This window comes from Molothrus aeneus, chromosome 30 (assembly GCF_037042795.1).
Source record: "Molothrus aeneus isolate 106 chromosome 30, BPBGC_Maene_1.0, whole genome shotgun sequence".
In the NCBI taxonomy this organism is placed as follows: Eukaryota; Metazoa; Chordata; class Aves; order Passeriformes; family Icteridae; genus Molothrus; species Molothrus aeneus.
Genome location: NC_089675.1, coordinates 1672335 through 1698792, shown reverse-complemented (window position 1 = coordinate 1698792; position 26458 = coordinate 1672335). Strand labels below are relative to the sequence as shown.

The window sequence follows — 26458 nt, the reverse complement described above, 5'->3', positions numbered from 1 at the left end:
CCGCCCCGACTTCTCCCGGTGCGAGGCTGGGGGACATCCCCCGAGGGCACCGGGAACACCCCCACCTACCTCCCGACCCCCCCGCACTGCTCCGCCGGTGCCGCCCCGGTGCCCTCCCGGTGTCGGGCTCTGCTCAACCCCACGGAGGCGAAGCGGGGTCCCGCGGGTGTCCCCACGGGGGTGGCAGCCGCTGGTCCCGCGGCGCGGCCCCGGTTTGGGGGGGTGTCCCCCGCCATCCCCCCCCGCACCCCACGGAGGGCGGCGGTCCCTTTAAATGGCGGCGCGGCCCCAGTGGCGGAGGGGGCGGTGGCGGTCGCTGACATCACGCGGGGCCGGGAGCACCTGCGCCCCGCCCGGCTCCGCCACCGGCACCGGCACCGCAGCGCACCGGGCCGGGCGGGCACCGGGGCTGCTGCGGGCCGCCCCCGCCGCCCCCCCAGGTACGCAGCGCGCAGGACGGGACCCGCGAACGGGGATACCGGCACCTACCGGGACCTCCTACGGGGCTGGGATGGCTGTAGAGGGACCCCCGCATCTGTACCGGGACCCCCTGAGACCGGCCCAGCTGCACCGGGACCCCCGGTTCTGTACCGGGACCTCCCCAAGCCCCCGGGAGCCTCGTCCAGGCGGGGAACCCCCGCACCGGGCTCCGCTGCCCCGCACCGGGAAGGGACACCCCCCCCCCCCCCCCCCTCCGCCTTCCATTGCGGCCGTACCGGGACAGCCCCCCCCGCACCGGGACCCCGTTCTCCCCCCGCCGCCCCCGGAGCCGGTGTCGCCCCCGGGCCCTGCGCAGCGCGGCCCGGCCGGTGCCGCGTGACGTCACCGGGGATCCCGGGGGCCGGGGGGAGCTGGGGGGGGCCGGTGTCCCCGCGGCCGAACCGGGCAGCACCGGTGCCCTGAGAGGTCCCGGTCCCCGGTGCTCCGCCGTTCCCGGGGGTCGCGCTGGGGCTGCGGGGAGCGAGGGGGGGAACGAACGGGAGAACGCGGGGGGGGAACGGGGGAGACGTTCCCGGGAGGTGCCGGTACGGGGTGGGGGAGCCCCGGGGGGAGCCGGGGGTCCCGGAGCCAGGGCTAGGGGGGTGGGGGGGCGTCCCCGCGTGGGGATTCCCCCCGCCCTGACCCCGCCGGGGGCGGGGATCCCCCTCCCACGTGGGCGCGCGCCCGCCCCCGGTGACGCCACGGCGGCGCCGCTCCCGGTGACGCCACTGCGGCCGCCGTGACGTGCGGGGGGGGGGGGGAGGCGGAGGGGACGGGGAGGGGGGGGGGTGGGGGGGGGAGGAGGAGGACGGGACGGGACGGGGGCGGTCCCGGGACCGCCCGGCGGCGCGAGGCGCTTCCTGCCGCGGCCGCAGGTTCGGCTCTCCGCGGCCCGGCTCCCGGTACCGGAGCGGATCGGAGCGGAGGGGCCCGGCCCGGTGCGGCGGAGGGGCCGCGCCATGCCGAGCCGCTCCCCGCCCCGCGCCGCCTGAGCCGGGCCCGCGCCGCCGCCTGCCAGGTGCGGGGTCGCGGCGGAGGAGAACGGGGGGGCCCGGGTGGTAACGGGCCGTTAACGGCCCCGGGTGAAGGCAGCGAGGGGGTGGGAGGGTCGGTTGAGGCGGTTTGGGCCCGGCGGCGGCGGCGGCACCCCGCTCCCCTTTCCTGACCTCGGTGAGACGCCGTGCTCTCCCCTCGCTTCCCCCCGCGCATCCCGGTTCCATGGCGTGACCCCCCCTCCTTCTCCTCCGTTACCGGCTCCCGGTGACTCCCCTGCTCCCCTCCCTGTGCACCGGCCACGGGCCCAGACCCGCGGGGAGCCCCAGCCCCGTGCCCGGTGCCCGGTGCGGTTCCCCCGCAGCCCCGTCCCGGAGCTCGGGGGGAGCCCCCTCCCCTCAGGTACCGCCCGGTCGTGTCCCCCCCGCCCCACCGGGACCGGGACCCTCCTGCAGCGGACACCGAGCCCCGCATCCCCGGAGACCCGGCGAGGGGTCTGAGGGTGTCCTTGCCGCAGGGACCGGGGGGTCCCCGCCGCTCTGCGGGACCGCGGGGGGACCGGTCCCGTGTCCCCCCGGTGTGTCCGTGCCCGCAGGAAGTGGCCGGGAAATGGCAGCCGGTTGTTGCGTCTCGTTGTTTTTGAAACGTCCTTTTTAATCAGGTCGCGTCACGCTCCCGGGGCCTCCCGGTGCCACCACCGGGGCCGCACAACCGGGGAGGCACCGGGGAACGGCACCGGCTCCACGGCACCGACAGATCCCCCCCAGCCTGGAGCTCTGTTCCCCCCCCTCCCCAGCTCAGCTCCCGGGGACAGCCCCGGTGTCCCCGCGGGGATCCCAGGGCCCGGTGGTGCCGCTGCCACCGGGTTTGACCCCGGGCGGGCGGCGCTGCCACGTCGGCCGTGCCCGGTGTGGCGGGGTCAGCTCGGTGCCACCTTGTCACCCACCATCGCTCCCCTCGGTGCCGCCATCCGAGGCTCTCCTGCCCCTCGCCCTCCTCACCGTGCCCAGCTCCGGTTTCTCGCCGTGGCCCAGTTTCAGCTCCCTACTCAGGGCGGGGGGAGCGGGGCCACGGGAGCCCCGGTGAGGGTGGGAGGTGACAGGTGGCCTTGGGTGGCCTTGGGTGGCCGTGGATGGCCACGGATGGCCATGGATGGCGGTGTCCTGGCGCTGGCCGGGCTCCCAGCAGTGCCAAGGCCGGCTCTGCCCTCTGCCAGGCCTGGCACCCTGGAGCAAGGCTGACATTCCCACTTTGCTTTCATTTTCCCCCAGCCCCTTCCCCACGTTCCCAAACCATCCCAGTCCACCTCCGTGTGCCACCTGCAGCCTCCACCTGCCCCGGTGGCCCTGGCACATCCCTCGGTGGCCCTGGCACAACCCTTGGTGGCCCTGGCACAACCCTCGGCCTGCTCTGACCTCCAGAGCCGGCAGCGCCTTCCTGGCCGGCACATCACACACGGGGTGGGACCGGAAAGGCTTTTCCTTATCCAGCCCCGGTGTCCCCACGGTGTCCCCACGCCCGGGGTTCCAGCTGGCTCAGGCCAGAGGCCGGTTCAGGCCTCAGGGGAGGCGGCCCCGGGTCCATCCCGGTTCGGCCGGGAGTTGTGTGGCGGCGGCGGCGGCTGCGTCACCGCCCATACGGGTTCCTCCGGTGGATGAATCACCCGGTGGCCCTGGCCAGGCTTTGGTGGCCCCTGCGGCCCCTGCCAGGGCACCAGCTGAGGGTGTGATGAAATCCGGGTTTCGACACGGGCTGTGCCACCATCGCTGCTGAAGTGCCGAGCGCGGCGGCCTTGGCCCTTCCGGAGAGGTCGGCGCCGCCTTGGCCGGTGGCAAGAGTGGCACAGCCGGTGGTGGCAGCTCCCTAGGGTGTCCCTGTGGGTCCCCACCAGCACTGGGGGCTCCCTCCTCATCTGCTGGGCCTGCAGGGCATCAGCGCCCTCAGTTCCCTCGTGGCCCATCCCGAGGTGGAGCCACCAGAATCCCTCCTTGTGGGTTTGAGGGAGTGTTTGGGGTTCCTGGGGGAGGAAGGTCACCAGGACCCCTCCTGGGCCACAGGCCTTGCGTTTGAGGGAGCATTTGGGGTTCCTGGGGGATGGACCCACCAGGATCCCTCCCTGTGGCCTCAGATTTGGGGGTCCTGGGGGATGAATTCACCAGGATCCCTCCTGGGCCACAGGCCTCAGGTTTGAGGGAGCATTTGGGGGTCCTGGGGGATGGACCCACCAGGATCTCTCCTTGTGGCCTCAGGTTTGAGGGAGTGTTTGGGGTTCCTGGGGGATGAATTCACCAGGATCCCTCCTGGGCCACAGGCCTCAGGTTTGAGGTTCCTGGGGGATGAATTCACCAGGATCCCTCCTTCTGGCCTCGGGTTTGAGGTTCCTGGGGGATGAAGGTCACCAGGATCCTTCCTGGGCCACAGGCCTTGGGTTTGAGGGAGCATTTGGGGTTCTTGGGGGATGGATTCACCAGGATCCCACCTGGGCCACAGGCCTCAGGTTTGAGGGAGTGTTTGGGGTTCCTGGGGGATTAAAGTCACCAGGATCCCTCCTTGTGGCCTCAGGTTTGGGGGAACATTTGGGGGGTTCTTGGGGGAATGAAGGTCACCAGAATCCCTCCTTGTGGCTTTGGGTTTGAGGTTCCTGGGGGATGAAGGTCACCAGGATCCCTCCTGGGCCACAGGCCTCAGGTTTGAGGGAGTGTTTGGGGTTCCTGGGGGATGAATTCACCAGGCTCCTGCCCGAGCCAGCACTGGGCTTTCAGCTCCCAACAGCCCAGCCTCAAACCCTGGAGCTGTGCCTGGAGAATGGGGTGTGGGGTCCCCTCCACCTTGGGGGGTACAGCAGGGACAGTTTGTCACCACAGGGTCATTGCTGTGCCTGGAGCATTGGCTGTGCTGGCTCCTGTTGGGGTCACAGAGCTGCTTTGGGGGGGTCTCTGTGGTCCTTGGCTGGGAGCCCAGGAGCGGCCACGGGATGGTGGCACACAGAGGTGACACCTTGGTGATGGCTGTCCCTGGGGTGACAGGCTGTGCTCGAGCAGGTGCCAGCTCCTCCAGCTGGGGTGGCTGGGCCTGGGCCAGGTGGCATCTCAGTCCTGGGGGGGCTTCAGTGTCACTCCTCACCCTCCCCAGGCTGGGGACCACAGGGAGAGGGTCAGTGGTGGGTGGGTCACCACAATGGCCACCCCAGTCCACACCAGTGACTGACCCCATCTTGTCCCCCGTGCAGAAATGGAAACAAACAACCATTTGAACTTCACTGGCCTTTCCTCTGCACCCGCTGCCTCAGGACCGAAACCCACGCCTGCCTCAGGGGACTCCCCCTTCGCCCACAGCTCCCCGCTCAGCTTCCCCCAGCAAGGGAAAAGTGAGTGACCCCACGGGGACAGGGGTGGCTGTGGGGGCAGAGGGGACACGGGGATGGAGGGGATGCAGGGACAGAGTGGACACAGGGATGGGATGGCCAGAGGGGACACAGGGATAGAGGGGCTGCAGGGATGGAAGGGCTGTGGGGCCAGAGGGGACACAGGGACAGAGGGATGGGAGGGCTTTGGGGCTAGAGGGGACACAGGGATGGGGTGGCTGTGGGGCCAGAGGGATGGGAGAGCTGCAGGGACAGAGGGGACACAGGGATGGAGGGGCTGCAGGGATGGGGTGGCTGTGGGGCCAAAGGGATTGAGGAGCTGTAGGGACAGAGGGATGGAGGGGACAGAGGAATGGGATGGCTGCAGGGACAGAGGGATGGGGTGGCCGTGGGGCCAGAGGGGACTCAGGGATGGGACAGAGGGCTGGAGGGGACTCAGGGATACAGGGGCTGCAAGGACAGAGGGATGAAGGGGACACAGGGATGGGGTGGCCGTGGGGCCACAAGGGATGGGAGGGCTGCAGGGATGGGATGGCTGCAGGGACAGGGGGATGGGGTGGCCATGGGGCCAGAGGGGACTCAGGGATGGTGGAGCTGCAGGGACAGAGGGATGGAGGAGCCATGGCCAGCAGCAGCTCCAGCACGGGGGGCCAGGGCCGGGGTCTGTGCGTCCCTGCCGCCGCCTTGGCCTAGAAAAGCGGCCGTGCCAGCCCCGGGGCCGTGCGTGGATTTGGCCGCTCAGCTGATCCCGCACAGCCCTGCCAAGCTCGGCTAATCCCCGGCGTCCTGCGGCGCTCGGTTTGGCAAACGGGGATCTGGGGACCGTGCAGCTCCCCCCCCTTCCCTCCCTGCTCCTCTCCAGCCATGGGGAGGGGGGGACACATGAGCAGGGCTTTGGCAGCTGCCCTGCCTGGCCATTGATCCATCCTCAAACCCACTGGAGAGTCCCCACAGTGCTCAGCCTGGTGCTGGCACAGCCGGTTTGGCAAACGGGGACTGTGCAGCTCCCCCCTTCCCTCCCTCCCTGCTTCTCTCCAGGGAGGATGGGGAGGGGGGGACACATGAGCAGGGCTTTCACAGCTGCCCTGCCTGGCCATTGATCCATCCTCAACCCCACTGGAGAGACCCCACAGTGCTCACCTCAGTGCTGTGGCAGAGCTGGTTTGGCAAACGGGGATCGTGCAACTCCCGCCCTTTCCCTCCCTCCCTGCTTCTCTCCAGCCCTGGGGAGGGGGGACACCAGCAGTGCTGCCCTTGCCTGGCCATTGATCCCTCCTCAACCCCACTGGAGAGGTGCTGACCTCCCTCTGCTCCCTCCCTCAGGTCTGAACGGGGGCATGAATGTCAATGGCTTCTCTACTGTATCCCACCCCGGTACTTCAGGGACCTTCTCACCCGGCTCTGCTCCCGCCGGGGCCCAACCCCTCCGCACCTACGACTGCCTGTGGGACTACTCACCCTACACACCCGCCGGTGGTGGCGGCCTCAAGGACGGGGGAGGCCCTCCCAACCTCGGACAATTCCCCCTCAACGGCGTGGCCGGGGCGTCCCGGCCGGCCTCGCCGGGGCACGGCACCAACCTGCGGGCAACCGGGCAGGAGCTGTGGGGCAACGGCACCGCGGGGCCCATGGGGCTGAGCTTCGACTCGCAGGAGCTCTACGACTCCTTCCACGAGCAGAGCTTTGAGTTGATGCAGAACGGGCCCGAGGGATTCTACACCACGGGTCAGCCCTCAGCCGTGCTGAGCTCGGACACGCAGCCCTTCCCGCTGGCTCCAAACGAGCCAGAGCCCAGCCAGGGAGACGCTGAGGGTGCAGCCAAAGAGATGCCCAGCAGCACCACCAACACCACCAGCAGCACCATCACGGAGAACGGGGGTGGGCTGGTGGGCAGCCAGGAGCTGGAGGAGGCACAGCCAGGTAGGAGCCCTGAGGGCTGGCAGAGCTCTGGGATGCGGCGCTGGGGCCCTGGCAGGTGGGTGATGGATCCTGGTGGAGTTGGGCATTGTTCCTTGGGGAATCCCAACTGCTCTGGCTCCCCTGCCCAGTGTCCTGGATGGGGTTTGGCCACTCACAGCTTGGAGTAGGCATTGGGATCTCATAAAACCAGGCTGGGTGTCACCACCCCATGCCATGGAGGGCTGGGTGTCCCAGCACGGGGACCAGCAGTGGGGATCCCCCCAGCTCTGTGCCCATCACATCTCAGGGTCTGTTTTTGGTCGATTGCTCCCTTCAGACCTGAAGATCTGCAGCTACAATGGGGCCACAGCCACTGGCACGGGGTCACTGGGGCCGGAGGGGGCCAGCAGGTGCCTGGGGGAGGCATCACCCATCGCCCCGCGGCTGGAGGACACCCACATCCTCAGCGAGGACCCCCTGGAGCCCTTCGAGTCCCTGGCCAGAGGTAGGGGGGATGCCGAGGGGGGCACAACCATTCCCTGTGCAGGAAGCAGAGCCAGCTGCTCTCCATCCCCGTGTGGGGATGGGGTGGTGGCCATGGGGATGGGTTGGTGACCGTGGGGATGGGTTGGTGGCCACGGGGATGGGTCGGTGGCCGTGGGGATGCCGTGGTGGCCGTGGGGATGGGGTGGTGGCCATGGGGATGAGTTGGTGGCCGTGGGGATGCTGCAGTGCCTGTGGGGATGTGGTGGTGGCCGTGGGGATGGGTGGGTGGCCGTGGGGATGCCATGGTGGCCGTAGGGATGCTGCAGTGGCCGTGGGGATGCCGTGGTGGCTGTGGGGATGGGGTGGTTGTTGTGGGGATGGGGTGGTGGCCGTGGGGATGCTGCAGTGGCCATGGGGATGGGGTGGTGGCCGTGGGGATGCCGTGGTGGCCGTGGAGATGCTGCAGTGGCCGTGGGGATGCCATGGTGGCCATGGGGATGCTGCGATGGCCGTGGGGATGGGTCGGTGGCCGTGGGGATGCCGTGGTGGCCGTGGGGATGCCGTGGTGGCCGTGGGGATGCGGCGGTGGCTGTGGGGATGCCGTGGTGGCCGTGGGGATGCCGTGGGGATGCCGTGGTGGCCGTGGGGATGCCGTGGTGGCCGTGGCGCTCTCCCGAGGCAGGGGCGGGCCCGCGTCCCCGGCTCGCTGCCGGCTTTTCCTTCCCTGCCTTCCTTCCCGTCCTTCCCAGCTCCGTGACGAGGCGGTTACTCAGCGCCTGAACTTCCGCGCTGCTGAGCATCGCCACGGCCATTTTGGGCTCCTCCGCTTCCCAGAGGAGGAGGAGGAGGAGGAGGCGGAGCTGGGGGGGGGCGGGGGGGAGGAGAAGAGAGGGGTACCCAAACCCCTTTTAACCCCTCTGCTGCCGGAGCCTTTTCATCCCCTCCACACGCACCCTATTCCCCCTTGAGCGGAGATGTTGCTCCGTGCGCCCCCAACCCTGGTGCTCGCCCCCCTCCTCAGACCCCGGCACCGGCGACTTGTACGCGATGGACGACTCGCAGCTGGTGAGCGACAAGTCCTCCTTGGAGGAGCCCCCCGACCTGGCCGCCAGCCCCCCACTCCACGCCGGCCCCTTCAGCCTGCTGCCCGCCAGCCCCGAGCCCGCCCCGCTGCTCGATGCCCCCGGCTCGCCGCCCGCCCTGCCCGGTACGTGCCGCCCCCCACACCGGGAGGGGACGGGGGTCTCGTTCCCCACCAGGGATGCGCCGTGAGCCCCACGGGGGTCACCCCACCGGCCTCGTTCCCCCACCAGGGATGCGCCGTGAGCCCCACGGGGGTCACCCCACCGGTCTCGTTCCCCCACCAGGGATGCGCCGTGAGGGTCTCCGTGGCACCGGCGAGGCCCCCGGGCAGCGCAGGGAGGGAGGGGACGCGCGGCCCCGGTGACGTGTCCGGTGACGTTCCTGACCTTGGCTCCTCAGGCGACAACGGCGAGCTGAAGAGCGGCGACCACGCGGGGCTGCGGGACTCGGGGTCCCTGGAGCTCGACCCTCCGCTGGAGCCGGACTCTCCGGCCCCGTCTGCTGAAGAGGAGGAGGAGGAGGAGGAGGAGGAGGAGGAGGAAGAAGAGGAGGAGGAGGAGGAGGCTGCCGACAGCTGCCCGGAGACTTCGGCCGCGCCGGGAGAGGGAGAGAGCGAGGAGCCGGCCCTGCTGAGTGCCTCGGGGGCAGGTGTGGCCGCCCCCCAGCCTGGGCTGAGCCCCCCGGTGCCCCCCGGCCGCCAGCCCATCGTCCCCTCTGTCCCCTCCCCGCAGGTGATGTCCCTCGGCGGCGCATCGCCACGCAGGAGGAGGTGCGCTTCCCGCTGCAGCACGGGTACGTGGGATGGCCCCCGGCCCTTTTCCCATTCCCCTGTCCTGTTCCTGTCCCCCTCCGTCTGTCCTGCCCCCGGCCCTTTTCCCATTCCCCTGTCCTGTTCCTGTCCCCCTCCGGCCGTTCTGCCCCCGGCCCTTTTCCCATTCCCTCTGTCCTGTTCCTGTCCCCCTCCGTCTGTCCTGCCCCCGACCCTTTTCCCATTCCCTCTGTCCTGTTCCTGTCCCCCTCCGGCCGTTCTGCCCCCGACCCTTTTCCCTTCCTCCTGTCCTGTTCCTGTCCCCCTCCAGCCGTTCTGCCCCACAGCTCTGGTGTCCCCTCCCACCGTCCCCTCCCCATCCTGCCTCAAAAACTACCAAAACTACCGTCCCATTCCCACCATCCTGCTCCTGAAATTTTCCCCATCCTGTCCCCATCGTGTCCTCATCCCCTCCTCATCCTGCCCCTAAAACTACCGTCCCCTTCTCACCATCCTGCTCCTGAAACTATCCCTGTCCTGTCCCCATCGTGTCCCCATCCTGCTCCTGTCCCCACCCCTTTCCCATCCTCCCCCTCTCTCCATCCCTTTCCCATCCTGTCCCCATCCCCAACTCCTCCCACCGCTCTGTCCCCGACGCTGTCCCCTCCCCATCCTGTCCCTGGTGCTGTCCCCTCGTCCTGTCCCCTCCTCATGCTGCCCCACGGCCCCGGGCTGACGCTGCCGTGCCCAGGTGGAGGCGGGAGGTCCGGATCAAGAAGGGGAACCATCGCTGGCAGGGTGAGACCTGGTACTACGGCCCCTGCGGGAAGAGGATGAAGCAATTCCCGGAGGTCATCAAGGTACCACCCCTGGGGACACCAAATATTTGAGAATATTTGGGGTATTTTGGGGTATTTTGGGTATTTGGAATGTTTTGGGGCATTTGGGACGTTTAGAATACTTGGGGTAATTGGGATATTTTGGACATTTGGGGTATTTGGGGACATTTGGGGTATTTGGGCTATTTTGGGTATTTGGAATATTTTGGGGTATTTGGGATATTTTGGGTATTTGGAATATTTTGGGGTATTTGGGACATTTAGAATATTTGGGGTATTTGGGCTATTTTGGGACTTTTGGGGGATTTGGGAAATTTAAAATATTTGGGGTGTTTAGGAAATTTAAAATATTTGGGGTATTTAGGACATTTGGGGTATTTGGGGACATTTGGGATATTTTGGGTATTTGGGATATTTTGGGGCATTTGAGGTATTTGAGAAATTTAGAATATTTGAGAATATTTGGGGTATTTGGGGACATTTGAGAATATTTGAGGTATTTGGAATATTTTGGGGTGTTTGGGTTATTTGGGACATTTGGGGTCATTGAGGTATTTGGGACATTTAGAATATTTGGGGTATTTGGGCTGTTTTGGGACTTTTGGGAATATTTGAGGTATTTTGAATATTTGGGACGTTTTGGGGGAAGTTGTGGGGAGGGAGGCGGTTCTGACCCGCTACAACCCCCCCCAAAAACCCGGGATTGCAGCTGATGGAGGCTGTGGTGAACCTGGAAGACTGAGCTTCCTCACAACCTTCCTCCTCCTCCTCCTCCTCCCTGTCCCCAGTACCTGAGCAGGAACATGGTGCAGGACGTGCGGCGCGAGCACTTCAGCTTCAGCCCCCGCATGCCCGTGGGAGACTTCTACGAGGAGAGAGACACGCCAGAGGTGGGTCTGGGGGCTGCTCAGCCCCCCCCCGTGCCCCCCAACTCCTCGCTGTGCCCACGGGTGACCCCGGTTTGCGCCCCACAGGGCGTGCAGTGGGTGAAGCTGAGCCCCGAGGAGATCCCCGGGCGCATCCAGGCCATCACGGGCAAGCGCGGCCGGCCCCGCAACGCCGAGAAGGTGAAAGCCAAGGAGCCCCCGGCCACCAAACGGGGCAGGGGCCGCCCGCCCAAGGTCAGGATGGTGGATTTGCTCAGCAAGACGGACGCGCGGCTGCTGAAGAGGCTGGAAGCACAAGGTAACCCCCCCTTCCCATCCCCTGTGGGAAGCTCTTCACACACAGCCTGGTGGGATCATGGTTCATGTCCACTTTGTGCCCCCTTCCAGAGGTGCTCAGCGAGGAGGACAAGCTGAAAATGAGCAAGATCAAGAAGAAAATGAGGCGGAAGGTGCGGGTATGGGGATTGGGGGGGGGGTTTTCCCTGGTGCAGGGGGTCCCTGAGCGGGTCTTGTCCTCCCTTCAGGCCAAGAACAAGCAGAAGCAGGAGGCCAAAGCTCCCAGGACCAAGGAGGCCAAGAAGAAATCCAAGGTGAGCCTGTGGGCAAAGGGAGGAGATAAAAAATGAAAAAATAGATTTTCCCCCTTACCTTTTTTTTTTCCCCCCCACACACATCCGGGCTCTGACTCAGGTCAAGGAGAAGAAGGGGAAGCCAGAGAAGGGCAAGGACAAGGCCAGGCCCAAGGAGAAGAAGGCCAAGGGAGCTCGGAAGGCAGACAAGGGGCTGCTGGCCCAGCGGCGCCTGGAGGAGCGGCGGCGGCAGCAGCTCATCCTGGAGGAGATGAAGAAACCCACCGAGGACATGTGCCTGGGGGATCACCAGGTGGGCTGTGCTGGGGGGCTCAGAAATGTCACCCCAGGGAGCCACCAGCTGGTTCTGACCCCCCCTTCCCTTTCTTCTCCCTGATCCACAGCCCCTTCCAGCCTTCTCCCGCATCCCGGGGCTGGTCCTGCCCAGCCGTGCCTTCTCCGACTGCCTGACGGTGGTGGAGTTCCTGCAGAGCTATGGGAAGGTGCTGGGGCTGGAGCCAGCACGGGACGTGCCCACGCTGGGAGCGCTGCAGGAGGGGCTGCTGGGGGCGGCCCCCGGCGCGGGGCAGCTGCAGGACCTGCTGGTGAGGCTGCTGCAGGCGGCGCTCTGCGACCCGGGGCTGCCGCCCTACTGCCAGGTGAGACCCCCTGCCCTGCCAGGTGAGACCCCCTGCCCTGCCAGGTGAGACCCCCTTGTTAGGTGAGACCCCCTCCCCTGCCAGATGAGACCCCCTGCCCTGCCAGGTGAGACCCCCTGCCCTGCCAGGTGAGACCCCCCTGTTAGGTGAGACCCCCTTGTTATGTGAGACCCCCCTGCCCTGCCAGGTGAGACCCCCTGCCCTGCCAGGTGAGACCCCCTTTCCTGCCAGGTGAGACCCCCTGCCCTGCCAGGTGAGACCCCCTTTCCTGCCAGGTGAGACCCCCTGCCCTGCCAGGTGAGACCCCCCTGTTAGGTGGGACCCCCTTCCCTGCCAGGTGAAACCCCCCTGTTATGTGAGACCCCCTGCCCTGCCAGGTGAGACCCCCTGCCCTGCCAGGTGAAACCCCCCTGTTAGGGGAGACCCCCTTCCCCGCCAGGTGTTAGGTGAGACCCACCAAAGTCAGACAAGTCCTTCCTTTCCCTTTTACCCCTTTTCCCCCTTCCCTTATTTTTCCCCCTTCCCTTATTTTTTCCCTTCCCCTTTCCTTTCTCCCTCTTCTTTTCACTTTCATTTTCCCCACCCATTTTCTTCCCTCCTCTTCCTCCCTCCCACTTTCCTTTTCTTTCCCCCCCTTTCCTTTCCCTCCCTTTTCTTTTTTCAATCCTTTTCCCACTTTCACCTTTCTTTTCCCCTTCTCTTCTTCCCCCCATTTTCCTTTTCTTTTCACCCCTTTGTCCTTTCTTTTCCTTCCCTTTTCTTCCCACCACTTTTTATTTTTATCTCTGCTTTCACTTTCACTTTCCTTCCCTCCCCTTTCCTTTTTTCTCTCTTTCTCCCTTTTTCACCACCTTCCCCTGGCTGGGGCTGTCAGTGCCTGCAAAACTCAGGACAAAGAATCCTAAATTCGGGATTAAAATTTAGTATTCTTTGTCCTGAGCAAGAAAAGGGCTCTCCCTTTTCTTACCTGTGGCCATCCCCCTCCTCACCCCCAAGCATCTTTTGGGGTGTCCCCCCCCATCCATCCCTGTGCCAGGAGCACCTGTGGGCAGTAACCCCCTCCTGACAAACCCCCGTGGGGGCAAGGAGGAGACTCCCCAAACCTCTCCCTTTGCTCTGGGCAGTCCCTGAAGATCCTGGGGGAGAAAGTGTCGGAGATCAGCCTGAACAGGGACACGGTGTCGGAGGTGCTGCGCTGCTTCCTGACGGCGCACGGGGCGGGCGCGGATCTGTGCGAGGGGCTGCGCACCAAACCCTTCCAGGCGCTGCCCCCCGAGCTCAAAGCCTCCATCCTGGTCTTCCTCATCAACGAGCTCAACAGCAGCGCCCTCATCATCAGGTGGGGCTGGTTGGGAGGGCAGGGAGATCCTCTGGTTTGGGGTGCTGGAGTGGATCCTGCTCGCTGGAGCCATCCCCGTCTCTTGTTGTGCAGTGAGATCGACAAGACCTTGGAGAGCATGGCCAACTACAGGAAGAACAAGTGGATCATTGAGGGGCGGCTGCGCAGGTGGGTGGGGAGGGGCCTTTGCTTTCAGCCTCAGCATCATCCCCTCTGAGTGATGAGGTGCCTCAGGGTGGGCAGGGGGATGTCACTAGGACACAAAAGCACACGAGCGCACGCACCGCTGCTCTCAAGGTGAAGAAAAAGGGAAGTTTATTTTCTGACTCCAACATTTATAGTTTTCCAAAAGTGACAGTGGATTGGAGGGTGAAAGTGCCACCTCTCCTGTGACGCTGGACAAACCAACAGTCCATCAAATTTCTCGTCTTCCATGAAAGAATGCGAACCAATAAGTTATTTACAGAAAGTGTGTGAGAATCCGGCTGTGGGATTGAGGGGCTGCAGGGTTGGGGGGCTGAAGAATTGGGGTTTGTAGGATTAGGGGGCTGTGGGATTGAGGGGCTGCAGGGTTGGGGGGCTGAAAAATTGGGGTTTGTAGGATTAGGGGGCTGTGAGAACCAGGTATGATAATCTTTGTGGGTCCCCTCCAAAGCAGAATATTTTATAATTTTCTGCGTGACAAAGTTTGCTACAAGAATGTAAACATCAGAAGGCTTAGAAAATCTTAAAAAATTGGGGGGGGACAGGTAGCCAACACCTCCACCTGTGTCCTGACAGGCTGAAGGTCGCCCTGGCCAAGAAGACGGGCCGTCCTGAGTCGGAGATCACGGGGCTGGAGGACGGGCGGCGCCGGCGCAGCTCCCGCCTGACCGAGGACGTGGGGCTGGAGATGGAGGAGGAGGAGGAGACCCGGGGGAGGAGATCCCGCAGGGAGGAGGAGGTGGGGTGCTCCAGGCTCTGTTGTGGGGGGGCAAAAGTGAGGGTGCCACCTCAGGGGTCTCTTCACTGACTAATCCAGCCCCAGGATGGAGCTGCCCGACGTTGGGCGCTAAAATATTGAAATTAAATCCCAATAGAGCCAAATGGGACGTGCCTGGGTTTGCCCAGCCCTTGCTGCTTGACCAAGGGCGGGAGCTGTGGTGGTTTCACCTCACAGACACCTTTGGCTGGCTGGATATCACAGCAAAAGTGAGGGTGCCACCTCAGGGGTCTCTTCCCTGACTGATTCATCCCCAGGATGGAGCTGCCTCACATTGGGTGCCAATATATTGGAATTAAATACCAATATTGCCAAATGGGACGTGCCTGGGCTCGTCTGGCCCTTGCTGCTTGACCAAAGGCAGCAGCTGTGGTGGTTTCACCCCAGAGACACCTTTGGCTGGCTGGATATTGCAGCTGGGTGCTTGGGACAAGTCCAGGCTTGCAGGAGCTCAGGTTTACCTCTGGTGGAGAAGCTTTAAGGTGATGGTGAAGAAAAGGAGTCGGTTCTGCTGGAGGGTTTGGATCCAGAGCTTTATTCTGGCCTCTGAATGCAGCACCAGCTCCAACAGAACTCCCTGAGCCCGTGGTTGCTGCTTCTTTTAACCCCAGGGAGAGGGGCAGGGAAGGGGCAGGGAGCCACCAACCAGGTACAGGAGAGGAGGTCTCAGGACTCAGTCTCAGTCCCCCAGGGCTGAGAGGCGTCTTTTGAACTTTGCCAATCACTCTGAGGCCCTTCTGGAATGCCAAGATTGGCAGGCAGCACTCAGCAGGGGCAAGGGAGGGGGAAAGGAGAGGTGGTTGCCACACCTGGGGAAGGAGCCGGGGTAACTGAGACACTTTCCCCAGATGGACACGTCTGCATCCAGCGTGCCGGAGCTGGAGCGGCAGATCGAGAAGCTGGCCAAGGTGAGCTGGTGTGGAGGGCTGGAGCTCAGCCCTGCTGGGGGGCTGCAGCCCCCTCACCGCCCCCTGCTCTCCTCAGAGGCAGATGTTCTTCCGCAAGAAGCTGCTCCATTCCTCCCAGACCCTGCGTGCAGCCTCCCTGGGCCAGGACCGCTTCCGGAGGCGCTACTGGGTCCTGCCCCACCTGGGCGGAATCTTCGTGGAGGGCGCCGAGGGTGAGTGGGGAAGGAGCTTTTTTGGAGGGGATGAAAAACAAATGTAAAAGCTGGGAGAGGAACCCACATCTCACCTGCTCGTCCTCCTGCTGTCACAGCAGCTGAGGCGGTGGCTCAGGAGCCTCCTGAGGAGAAGATGTCCCCGCTGGTGTCGCCGGTGAAGGAGGAACCGGCCGCCGTGCCCGTCGCCAGCCGGACGAGCTGCCCGACCCCGGCCTCCCGTGCCCGTGGGAGGCCCCGGAAAAGCAAAGAGGAGCTGGCCCAGCACTGCCAGCCCTGCCCCGTGCCCATCAACGGCGTCCTGGAGGAGCCAGAGCCCCTGGGGCAGAGCCAGCACGACCTCAGCCAGTCGGCGTTCCTGTCCTGGCTGAGCCAGACCCAGTCGTCCCTGCTCAAGGACTCGGTTCTCACCCCGGCCAGCAGCCCTGGCAAAGGGGACACGGGGCTCCCCGAGGCCCCCTCGGACCCCATGGAGGAGGAAGAGGAGGAGGAGGAAGAGGAGAGAGCCCCAGAGGTTGTGGCAAAGAGAGGGCCCTGGTTTAACCTGCTGCCCCGCACGCCTTGTGACGACCGAGCCCCCCTCGCTACCTCCTCGGCCGAGCCCTCGCCACGAGCCCCCGCAGCCCCCCGCAGCCAGAGCAGGGGGGAGCCCCCCAAGGGCTCAGCACGGCAGGTACAGGGGTGGGGGGGCTGCACCCAGCACCTGCACCCCGACCTGAGGGGTTGGATGGGCAGGGGGATTCTCCCTGAGTGGCTGCAGGGTGTGGGGTGGGACCCCCTGTGTGACCTGGTGGCACAGGGGGCTCAGTCCTGCTGGCCTTGACGGGCTGGGGAGAAGGGAAACAGCTCCAGGGGTGGAGGGGCTGCAGGGTTTGGGGTGGCTGTGGGGTTGGGGGGCTGAAAAATTGGGGCTTGTAGGATTAGGGGGTTGTGGAATTGAGGGGCTGCAGGGTTTGGAGGGGCTGCAGGGTTGAGGGGCTGAAGAATTGGCGTTTGTAGGATAAGGGGGCTGTGGGATTGAGGGCCTGAAAAATTGAGGTTTGTAGGATTAGGGGGCTGTGGAATTGAGAGGCTGCAGGGTTGGGGGGCTGAAGAATTGGGGTTTGTAGGATTAGGGGGCTGTGGGATTAAGGGGCTGCAGGGTTGGGAGGCTGTGGGATTGAGGGGCTGCAGGGTTGGGGGATTGAAGAATTGGGGTTTGTAGGATTAGGGGGCTGTGGGATTAAGGGGCTTCAGGATTGGGGGGAGGGGGTGCAGAATTCAGGTGCTGAGGATCCAGCTGTTACAATCCTTGTGTGTCTCCCTCCAAAGCAGAATATTTTATAATTTCCTGTCTGTTTTCTGTGACATTCCCTCTCTCCCTCCAGCTGAACGGCCTCCCCTCAGACGACCCCACAGCTCCCCTGCTCGCTTCCACGCCGGTGCACGCCGGCCCCAGGGCCCACGGCGCCTGCCCCCGCAGCCAGGGCGGCCTGGAAAAGCTCCAGGACGTGCCAGGGCAGCCCAAACGCCGAGGGAGACCCCCCACCAAATTCTTCAAGCAGATGGAGCAGAAATACCTGACGCAGCTGACGGAGCAGCCGGTGCCCACCGGTGAGAGCCGGGACCCCCGGGACCCCCCCGGTGCAGCCCCTGGCACGGTGCTGAGCTGTGGCATTGGCCTTGCAGAGATGCAGAGCGGCTGGTGGTGGCTGAGGGACCCCGAGGAGCTGGAGGCTGTGGCACGGGCGCTGCACCCACGTGGCATCCGGGAGAAAGCCCTGCACAAGCACCTGACCAAGCACAAGGAGTTCCTGCGTGAGGTTTGCCTCAGGAGCACCACTGGTGAGTCTGCCCAGAGCCCAGCCCCTGCCCCCAGAGCCCCAGCTGGGTGGGGGGCTCTTGCCTGTCCCCCTGGGAGCCCCCAGATTTCATTTTCTGCCCAAATCCCCAGGGCAGGGGATTGCTCCCTGAGCCCACCCTTTATCCCTGCAGACCTCACCTTCCACTCCAGCCCTGGGGACTGCTCCCCGTGCCCCCTCTGTGACCTCCCCTTTTCTCCTCTCCAGACCCCATCTTTCCTTTGTGTTCTGGGATGTGGCTCTGCTGCCTTTCCCCTCTCCCTGACCCCCCTTTTCTCCTCTCCAGACCCCATCATGTCCCAGGTTGTGTCTTTTTCCCTCTGTCCCAGGATGTGTCTCTCCTTCCTGACCCATTTTCTCCTCTCCAGACCCCATCATGTCCCAGGATGTGGCTCTGCTGCCTGTCCCCCATTCCTGACCCCCCTTTTCTCCTCTCCAGACCCCATCATGTCCCAGGTTGTGTCTCCCCTCCCTGACCCCCTTTCTGCTCTCCAGACCCCATCATATCCCAGCTTTTGGTTTTCCTCCTTGATCCCCTTCTCTCCTCTCCAGACTCCATCTTCCCCCTCTGTCCTAGGATGGGGTTCTGCTTCCTTTCCCCTCTCCCTGACCCCATTTTCTCCTCTCCAGACCCCATCATGACCCTCACCCATTTTCTCCTTTCCAGATCCCATCTTCCCCCTGTGTCCCAGCATGGGGCTCTGCTGCCTGTCCCCCATTTTTGACCCCATTTTCTCCTCTCCAGACCCCATCATATCCCAGGTTGTGTCTCTCCTCCCTGACCCCCTTTTCTGCTCTCCAGACCCCACTGTCTCCCAGGACAGGATTCTGCTGCCTGTCCCCCCCTTCCTAACCCCATTTTCTCCTCCACAGACCCCATCTTCCCCTTGTGTTCTGGGATGGGGCTCTGCTGCCTTTCCCCCATCCCTGACCCATTTTCTCCTCTCCAGACCCCATCATGACCCTCACCCATTTTCTCCTCTCCAGACCCCATCTTTCCTTTGTGTTCTGGGATGTGGCTCTGCTGCCTGTCCCCCATCCTTGATCCCCTTTTCTCCTCTCCAGACCCCATCATGTCCAGGGATGTGTCTCTCCTGCCTTTCCCCCATCCCTAATCCCATTCTCTCCTCTCCAGACCCCATCTTCCACCCTCGCCCGGACCCGGCCACCACCGCGGTGTCTCGGGAGGCCCTGGCTCAGTGGTCAGTGCTGGACAGAGCCTACGAGACCGACCTGGGCGTGCTGCAGTGGGTGGAGGAGCTGGAGCAGCGCGTCCTCATGGCCGACCTGCAGATCCGGGTGGGTGCCAGCCAGGATCACCCCAGCTCTGGCTTGTTGGGGGAGGTGAAACAGGAAAGCCTCATAAATAGGATTGTCTGGCAAAGGATTTTTGAGATTATGGAAACTATAAGCGAGATTGAAGTGAAAGCAAGTTTAGGTGAGCCAGGATGGACAGACACACAGACAGACACACAGACAGATAGGTGGAGTGTTGGGGAAGATGAAACAGGAAAGCTTTATAAATATGATTGTCTGGCATAAGATTTTTGAGATTATGGAAATTTTAAGCGAGATTGAAGTGAAAGCAAGTTTAGGTGAGCCAGGACGGACAGACACACAGACAGGTGGAGTGTTGGGGGAGATGAAACAGGAAAGCCTTATAAATATGATTGATTTTGAGAATATGGAAACTATAAGAGAGATTGAAATGAAAGCAAGCTTTGAGATCCCTCAGTTACTGAACAACTGGAAAGCAATGGTGTGGCCGGCTGAAGGTGATCCCCTTTTGATGGAACAACACCCTCTGCTTGCAGGCAGCTCCAAGGGGCAGAGCAGACCCTGCTGGCTTGGCAGAAGGGGCCCAAAGAGGAGTTTGTAGGGTTTAAAATGTAACCCAGTGTGGTAATGTAATGATTCTTACAGACTGTGTGCAAATGCTGTAGGATTTGTATCTTGGACTAGATTGGTGAGTGAGAATTAGAATATTCAGCACAGAAGAAGATTTATTGTGTTGTAACGGGAACCTCGTCCTCTTTTACTCTCTCTTTACTCTTCCTCACTCTCTCATCTCTTTACCACGCTCTTGCCTTCTCTCTCTTTACCCCTCTCTCCTCTCAGTCCTGCTCCAGCTGTGCCTGGCAGCTCCCAGCAGCTCCCTGCACTCGGCCCTTTGCAATGAACCCCAAATTGCACGACCAGAAGAAGATTTATTGTATTGTAACAGGAACCTCACTCTCTTACCCTCTTATTCTCTTATCCTCTCATCCTCTCTACCCCTCTCTTTTGGGCACACCTGCTCACACTCATGATTGCTGAGCAGGGGCCATTCCCTGTGCCTGCTCCAGCTGTGCCTGGCAGCTCCCAGCAGGGTCCCTGCACTTGGCCCTTTGCAATAAACCCCAAATTCCACAACCAGAAAAAGATTTATTTTATTGTAATGGGAACCTCTCTCTCTTATCCTCTCTTTTACTCTCTCTCTCTTATCCTCTCATCCTCTCTCTCATCCTCTCTACCCCTCTCTCCTCTCAGTCCTGCTCCAGCTGTGCCTGGCAGCTCCCAGCAGGGTCCCTGCACTCGGCCCTTTGCAATGAACCCCAAATTCCACCACCTCACTTCAGAGATCTCTCACCTCCATCCATCCATCCCAACCCTCCCACCCCCTCCAAACCGCTCCCACTCTTGCTGACCACCACCAAGCGACCACCACTGACCTCTCTCCTCTCCACCACAGGGCTGGACGTGTCCGAGCCCGGACTCGACGAGGGCTGACCTGAGGTACTGCGAGCACAAAGTGGAGCCCCTGGAGGACATCACGGTGCGCAGCAGCCTCCGGCGGGAGGCGCTGCCCCTGCGCCGGGAGCTCACCAACCCCCTGGACCTGGCCGTGCTGCGGCTGGCGGCGCTGGAGCAGAACCTGGAGCGCCGCTACCTCAAGGAGCCGCTGTGGCCGCTGCACGAGGTGGTGGTGGAGAAAGCCGTGCTGAGCAACCCCGAGGAGCTGGGCTCGGGCAGCACCGAGATGTGAGCGCACCAGGCGGCCCCCTGGCATGGGTTGGGAAAGGGTCATTGCCTGGGAATTGCTGGGAAGGGGTCATTTTGTGGGAATTGCTGGGAAGGGGTCATTCCCGAAGGGGTCGTTCCCCCTGGAGTTCCTGAGAAGGGGTCGTTCCCTGGGAAGTCCTGAGAAGGGTTCATTCCCAAATGGGTCATTCCCTGAAAATTGCTGAGAAGGGGTCATTCCTGAGAAGGGGTCATTCCCTGGGAATTGCTGAGGAGGGGTCATTCCTTGGGAATAGTTGAGAAAGGATCATTCCCTGGAAATTGCTGAGAAAGGGTCATTTTATGGGAATTGTTGAGAAAGGGTCATTCCCTGGGAATTGGTGAGAAGGGGTCATTTCCCTGGGAATTCTTGAGAAGGGGTCATTCCTGCCCTCCTGGGAATGTGGGGGTCAGCAGGGTTTGTCCTGGGGGTGGGGGTCTCCCAAGGATGGGATTCCTTCTTGGGGATGGGGTCTCTCTGAAGGATGGGGTCTCTCTGAAGAATGGGGTCTCTTCCTGGGGATGGGGTCTCTCAGAGGGATGGGGTCTCTCAGAGGGATCTCTTCCTGAGGATGGGGTCTCTCTCTGAAGGATGAGCTCTCTCAGAGGGACGGGGATCTCCCCTGGGGACCGGGGTCTCCCTTGGGGACGGGGCTCTCACAGGGTTCATCGTGGTCCTGCTTGGGGCTGAGCAGCGACCAAGACTCCTCTTTGTTGGGATCCTTTTTGGGCTCTGGGGGGTTCCCCATGACCCAGCCGGGCGCCTGGGCCCCAGGGCAGGACCCCCGTGCTGGGCTGAGCCCCCCGCTGTCCCCGCAGCTCGTACGAGATCACGCCGCGGGTGCGGACGTGGCGGCAGACGCTGGAGCGCTGCCGCAGCGCCGCCCAGGTGTCCCTGTGCCTCCTCCAGCTGGAGAAATCCATCGCCTGGGAGAAATCCGTCAACAGAGTGGTGAGACCCCGCCCTGGGAGGGGACAAAGGGAGGGTCCAAAGCAGCTCTGAGCCCCCCCCCCGTGTCCCCCCAGACCTGCCTGGTTTGTCGGAGAGGGGATGATGACGAGCACCTGCTGCTGTGCGACGGCTGCGACCGCGGCTGCCACCTCTACTGCCACCGGCCCCGCATGACAGAGGTGCCCGAGGGCGACTGGTTCTGCTCCGTCTGCGTGGCCAGGGTAGGTCGGGGGGCAGCCCTCAAACCCCACCGGGCTGGTCCAGGAGGGATCCCAGACCCTGCTGGGCACCCTGTCCCCAGGAGAGGTTCTGGTGAGGGGAGAAAATCGGGTTCCCAAGAGGGATCCCCCATGAAAGCCTCATCCTCCATTCTTGGGAGAGACCCCGATGATCTCTGAGGGTCCCCCATGACCCTGGGGGTCCCTCATATCTCTGGGAGAGACCCCCATGTCAGCAGGAGGGGTCCCAAGCCCTGCTGGGCCCCCTATCCCCAGGAGAGGTTCTGGTGACGGGAGAAACTCTGGTTCTCAAGAGGGATCCCCCATGAGAGACTCATCCTCCATTCTTGGGAGAGACCCCAATGGTCTCTGAGGGACCCTCATGCCCCTGGGGGTCCCCTTTCCTAGAAAAGACCCTAATGGGACCCTCATATCTCTGGGAGGGACCCTGATATCAGCAGGAGGAATGCCAGGGCCCCCCATCCCCGGGGGAGGTTCTGGTGAGGGGAGAAACTCTGGTTCTCAAGAGGGATCCCCCATGGGACCCCCATCTCCAGGGGAATGGGACCCCCATCCCCATGAGAGCCCCATTCTTGGGAGAGACCCCAATGGTCTCTGAGGCACCCACATGCCCCTGGGAGTTGGGGTTCCCTTTCCTAGAAAAGACCCTAATGGGACCCTCTTACCTCTGGGAGAGACCCCCATGTCAGCAGGAGGGATCCCCATCCCAGCACTGGTGACCCCACCCCTCTGGGGTGAGGATTTGGTCCCCAGGAGAGACCCTCATGAGAGACCCCCACCCCTAGGGTCGACCCTGGTGGTGTCTGAGAGACCCCCAGCCCTAGGAGAGACCCTCCCTCAGGCTGTCCTGACCTCCAGGAGAGCCCGATGGCCTCTGAGGGACCCTGGGAAGGACCCTGAGGGTCACCTCAAGCCTCAGGCAGTGTGAAATGGAGCACAGGGGACAGAAGGTGACCCCCATTTCCCCCCCCCCCACAGGCCGGGCAGTACCGGGACCCCATCTCACCCCGGCGAGGCAAGAAACGGAAACGGGGCCGGGGGCTCGGGGGGAGCCCCGGGGAAGAGGAGGAGGAGGAGCCGAGCCCGCGGCGGCGCCGCCCGGCCCCGAGGCACCGGCGGGGGCTGCCCCCGGTGTCCCCACGGTGTCCCCCCGGGGAGGCTCCGAGCCCGGCCCGCAGGAGGAGCGGGGCCCTGCGGGGCCAGCCCAGCGACCTGACCTTCTGCGAGTGAGTGGGGCCGGGGGAAATGGGGAGGGGGCTGTGGTGGGTCAGGGACCTTGTGTGAGTGAGTGGGGCCGGGGGAAATGTGGGGAGGGGGCTGTGGTGGGTCAGGGACCTTGTGTGAGTGAGTGGGGCCGGGGGAAATGTGGGGAGGGGGCTGTGGTGGGTCAGGGACCTTGTGTGAGTGAGTGGGGCCAGGGAAATGTGGGGAGGGGGCTGTGGAGGGCCAGGGACCTTCTGCGAGTGAGTGGGGCCAGGGAAATGTGGGGAGGGGGCTGTGGAGGGCCAGGGACCTTCTGCGAGTGAGTGGGGCTGGGAGAAATGTGGGGAGGGGGCTGTGGTGGGTCAGGGACCTTCTGCGAGTGAGTGGGGCCGGGGGAAATGGGGAGGGGGCTGTGGAGGGTCAGGGACCTTCTGCGAGTGATGGGGCCGGGGGAAACGTGGGGAGGGGGCTGTGATGGGTCAGGGACCTTGTGTGAGTGAGTGGGGCCGGGGGAAATGTGGGGAGGGGGCTGTGATGGGTCAGGGACCCCCCAGTGTCCCCCCTGGCACCCAGGGCGAGGGAAGAGATGAGAGTCCTGACTCCCATGTTTCAGAAGGCTGATTTATTATTTTGTGATATATATGATCTTGAAATTTATTATTTTATATAAAATATCTATGATACTAAAATTTATTATTTTATTATATATGATATTGAAATTTATTATTTTATATATAATATATATGATACTAAAATTTATTATTTTATGATATATATTAAAATTTATTATTTTATTATATATGATCTTGAAATTTATTATTTTATATATAATATATATTATATTAAGTTACTATTTAATTATATATCATATTCGAAATTATTGTTTTATATATAATCTATATTATATTAAAAGTTATTTTATTATATATATCATATTCAAATTTATTATTTTCTTATATATATTATATTAAAAGAAAATGATACATTAAAACTACACTAAAAGGATTATTATATTAAAATTTATTCTTTTATTATGTATATGATATTAAAAGAAAATGATATATTAAAATGATACTAGAAGAATAGAAGAGAATCTTGACTCCATGTCTCAGAAGGCTGATTTATTATTTTATGATATATATGATATTAAAATCTATTCTTTTATGATATATATGATGTTAAAATTTATTCTTTTTATGATAAAAAATAATCTTGAAACATGGAGTCCAGATTCTCATCTCTTCTTTCTCGTTTCTTCTACTCTTTTAGTATAGTTTTAATATCTCATTTTCTTTTAATATCATATGTATAATAAATTTTAATATCAAAATAATCATAAAATAATAAATTTTAATATGATATACATAATAAAATAATAAATCAGCCTTCTGAAACATGGAGTCAGACTCTCATCTCTTCAATGACCACCACCACAACTGGTGACCCCGAGCGAAGAAAAATCCCCACACTAAGGGAAGGATTTTGGATAAAATCTGTCTGTGACATCCTCCCCGCCCTTTCCCAGGATCATCCTGATGGAGATGGAGTCTCACGAGGACGCCTGGCCCTTCCTGGAGCCCGTCAACCCCCGGCTGGTCCCCGGCTACCGCAGGATCATCAAGAAGCCCATGGACTTCGGCACCATGCGCGCCCGGCTGCTGCGGGGAGGGTGAGCTGGAGCGGGGGCTCCTCGGGGGGCTGGGGGCTCCTCATGGGGCTGGGAGGGTCCTCCTGAGGCTGGGGGGGTCCTCATGGGGCTGGGGGATCCTCATGGGGCTGGGGGGGTCCTCATGGGGCTGGAGGACCCAGGTGGATCCTCAAGAAGCCCAAGTCCATGGGCACCATGCGCGCCCGGCTGCTGCGGGGAGGGTGAGCTGGGGCAGGGGCTCCTCAGGGGGCTGGGGGCTCCTCATGGGGCTGGGAGGGTCCTCCTGAGGCTGGGGGGATCCTTCTGAAGGTGGGGGATCCTCCTGGGGCTGGAGGAGCCAGGTGGATCCTCAAGAAACCCATGGACTTGGGCACCATGAGCGCCCGGCTGCTGTGGGGAGGGTGAGCTGGGGCGGGGGCTCCTCAGGGGGCTGGGGGCTTCTCGGGGCGCTGGAGGGTCCTCCTGAAGGTGGTGGGGGGTCCATTCAGGGCGGGCAGGGTCTGTCCCAGGGGTTGGATGTCCTTCCCAGGCCAGTGGTGTCCCTCAGAGGGATGACCGTTGTGGCTTTGGGGGTTCCTCCAGTGGTGTCCCTCCAAGGAGGGGGGCGACCCTCGTGGGTTTGGGGGTTCCTCCAGGGTTGGCAGGGTCCTGCTCAGGGGCTGGATGTCCCTCCCAGCCCACTGGTGTCCCTCAAAGGGATGACCTTTGTGGCTTTGGGGGTTCCTCCAGGGCTGGGGGTCCATCCAGGGCTTCCAGGGGTTGGATGTCCCTCAAAGGGATGAACCTTGTGGGTTTGGGGGTCCACCCCCGAGGATGGGGGTCTCTCCTGGAGATGAGGGTCTCTCCTGGGCTGGGGGGTCTCTCCTGAGCTATGGGGGGACTTTCCTGGGGATCCCATCCCCTCCTGGCAATGGAAATGGGGTTGATGGGGGGGGGATCAGTTCCCCTCTTGGGATGGGGCTCCTTTGGTGCTCAGGGGGGTCCCTCCCAAGGATGGGGGGGTCTCTCCTGGGTTTTGGGGGTCTCTCCTGGGGCTCCCATCCCCTCCTGGGAATGGAAATGAGGTTTGAGGTTCCTTAGAGGACTTGATTGGGTCTCTCCCAGGGATGTGTGAGGATCAATTCCCCTCACGGGCTCGGGCTTCCTTCGATGCTGACAGTTTTGGGGGGGTCCCTTGGGTGTCCCACCCACCCACCCACCCACCCCGTGCCATCCCTCAGGTACTCGAGCTCAGCCGAGTTTGCAGCCGACGCCCTTTTGGTGTTCGACAACTGCCAGACCTTCAACGAGGACGACTCGGCCGTGGGCCGGGCTGGCCACGCCATGCGCCGGTTCTTCCAGAGCCGGTGGGAGGAATTTTATCAGGGAAAAAACCCTCCCAACCCCTAAAGGGGGGAACCCGGGGGGGGGGGGGGTCTCCCCCAAGCCCCCAACCACGAACTGCCTCCACTGGAGCTGCTCTCGCTGCCTGCTGATCCCACATTTTGGGGGTTGTTTTTTTTTTTTTTTTCCCCTAAAAAACCTCCCAGCAGCGTGAATGGGCTTCCCACCTTCTAAACCCACACACCCCCTCACTATGAGGCCCCTTCATGCTGCTTGGTCCCCAAAATCCTGTCCTATTTTCCCCTACCCCATTCCCTTCTTTTTTTTTTTGGTTTTTTTTGTTTGTTTTTTTTTCTCCCAGCACCACAAAAGTCACAGATTTGTGTTAAGCCAAAAAAGAAAAAAAAAAAAAGAGGTGTTTTTTTTTTTTTTTTTTTCTTGCTTTCTTTCAAATTTCATTTTTTGGATTAAGAGCAGAAACAGGAATAAAACCCCCACCCTCCCCTTGTCCCCCTCCCTCAAAATGGGGAGAACTCCCAAAAAAAGGGGAAAATCTCCCTAAAAAAGGGGAGAGCCTCCCTCAAAAAGGGGAAAACCCCCTCAAAAAGGGGAGAACCTCTGAAAAAAGGAGAGAACTTCCCCGAAAAAGGGGAGAATCCCCCAAAAAAGGGGGAAAATCCCCTGAAAAAAGGGAGAACCCCCCAAAAAAAGGGAGAATCCCCCAAAAAAGGGGGAAAATCCCCTGAAAAAGGGGAGAACCCCCCA

At 61.8% G+C, this 26458-nt stretch overlaps 1 protein-coding gene across 2 annotated transcripts; it reads left to right on the top strand.

Moving 5' to 3' along the window:
- The first annotated feature begins 360 nt into the window (after positions 1 to 360).
- Positions 361 to 26065, top strand: BAZ2A (bromodomain adjacent to zinc finger domain 2A). 2 transcript variants are annotated; one of them, XM_066567735.1, is made up of 29 exons: positions 361 to 440; positions 4703 to 4840; positions 6161 to 6757; positions 7074 to 7241; positions 8244 to 8429; positions 8705 to 8953; positions 9037 to 9097; positions 9805 to 9913; positions 10681 to 10782; positions 10867 to 11077; positions 11167 to 11228; positions 11304 to 11369; positions 11470 to 11661; positions 11753 to 12007; positions 13132 to 13346; positions 13440 to 13514; positions 14127 to 14289; positions 15177 to 15236; positions 15313 to 15448; positions 15547 to 16121; positions 16816 to 17041; positions 17117 to 17272; positions 18425 to 18588; positions 20021 to 20310; positions 21148 to 21280; positions 21355 to 21501; positions 22498 to 22745; positions 24248 to 24391; positions 25591 to 26065. In XM_066567735.1, exons 2-29 carry the CDS (start codon positions 4705 to 4707, stop codon positions 25757 to 25759), a joined length of 5295 nt encoding a protein of 1764 aa, XP_066423832.1. In that variant the 5' UTR covers positions 361 to 440; positions 4703 to 4704; the 3' UTR covers positions 25760 to 26065. The 2 variants fall into 2 exon arrangements, with proteins under 2 accessions (XP_066423832.1, XP_066423831.1); XM_066567734.1 differs by lacking the exon at positions 361 to 440 and adding an exon at positions 1417 to 1498 and having other exon boundaries at positions 11167 to 11369.
- The last annotated feature ends 393 nt before the right edge of the window (positions 26066 to 26458 follow it).

Coding starts and splice junctions, on each gene's coding strand:
- BAZ2A (XM_066567734.1), top strand. CDS start 4,705: ATGGAAACAAACAACCATTTGAACTTCACTGGCCTTTCCTCTGCACCC. Junction 9,914..10,680: donor AATTCCCGGAGGTCATCAAG/GTACCACCCCTG, acceptor CCCTGTCCCCAG/TACCTGAGCAGGAACATGGT. Junction 13,347..13,439: donor AGCAGCGCCCTCATCATCAG/GTGGGGCTGGTT, acceptor CTTGTTGTGCAG/TGAGATCGACAAGACCTTGG.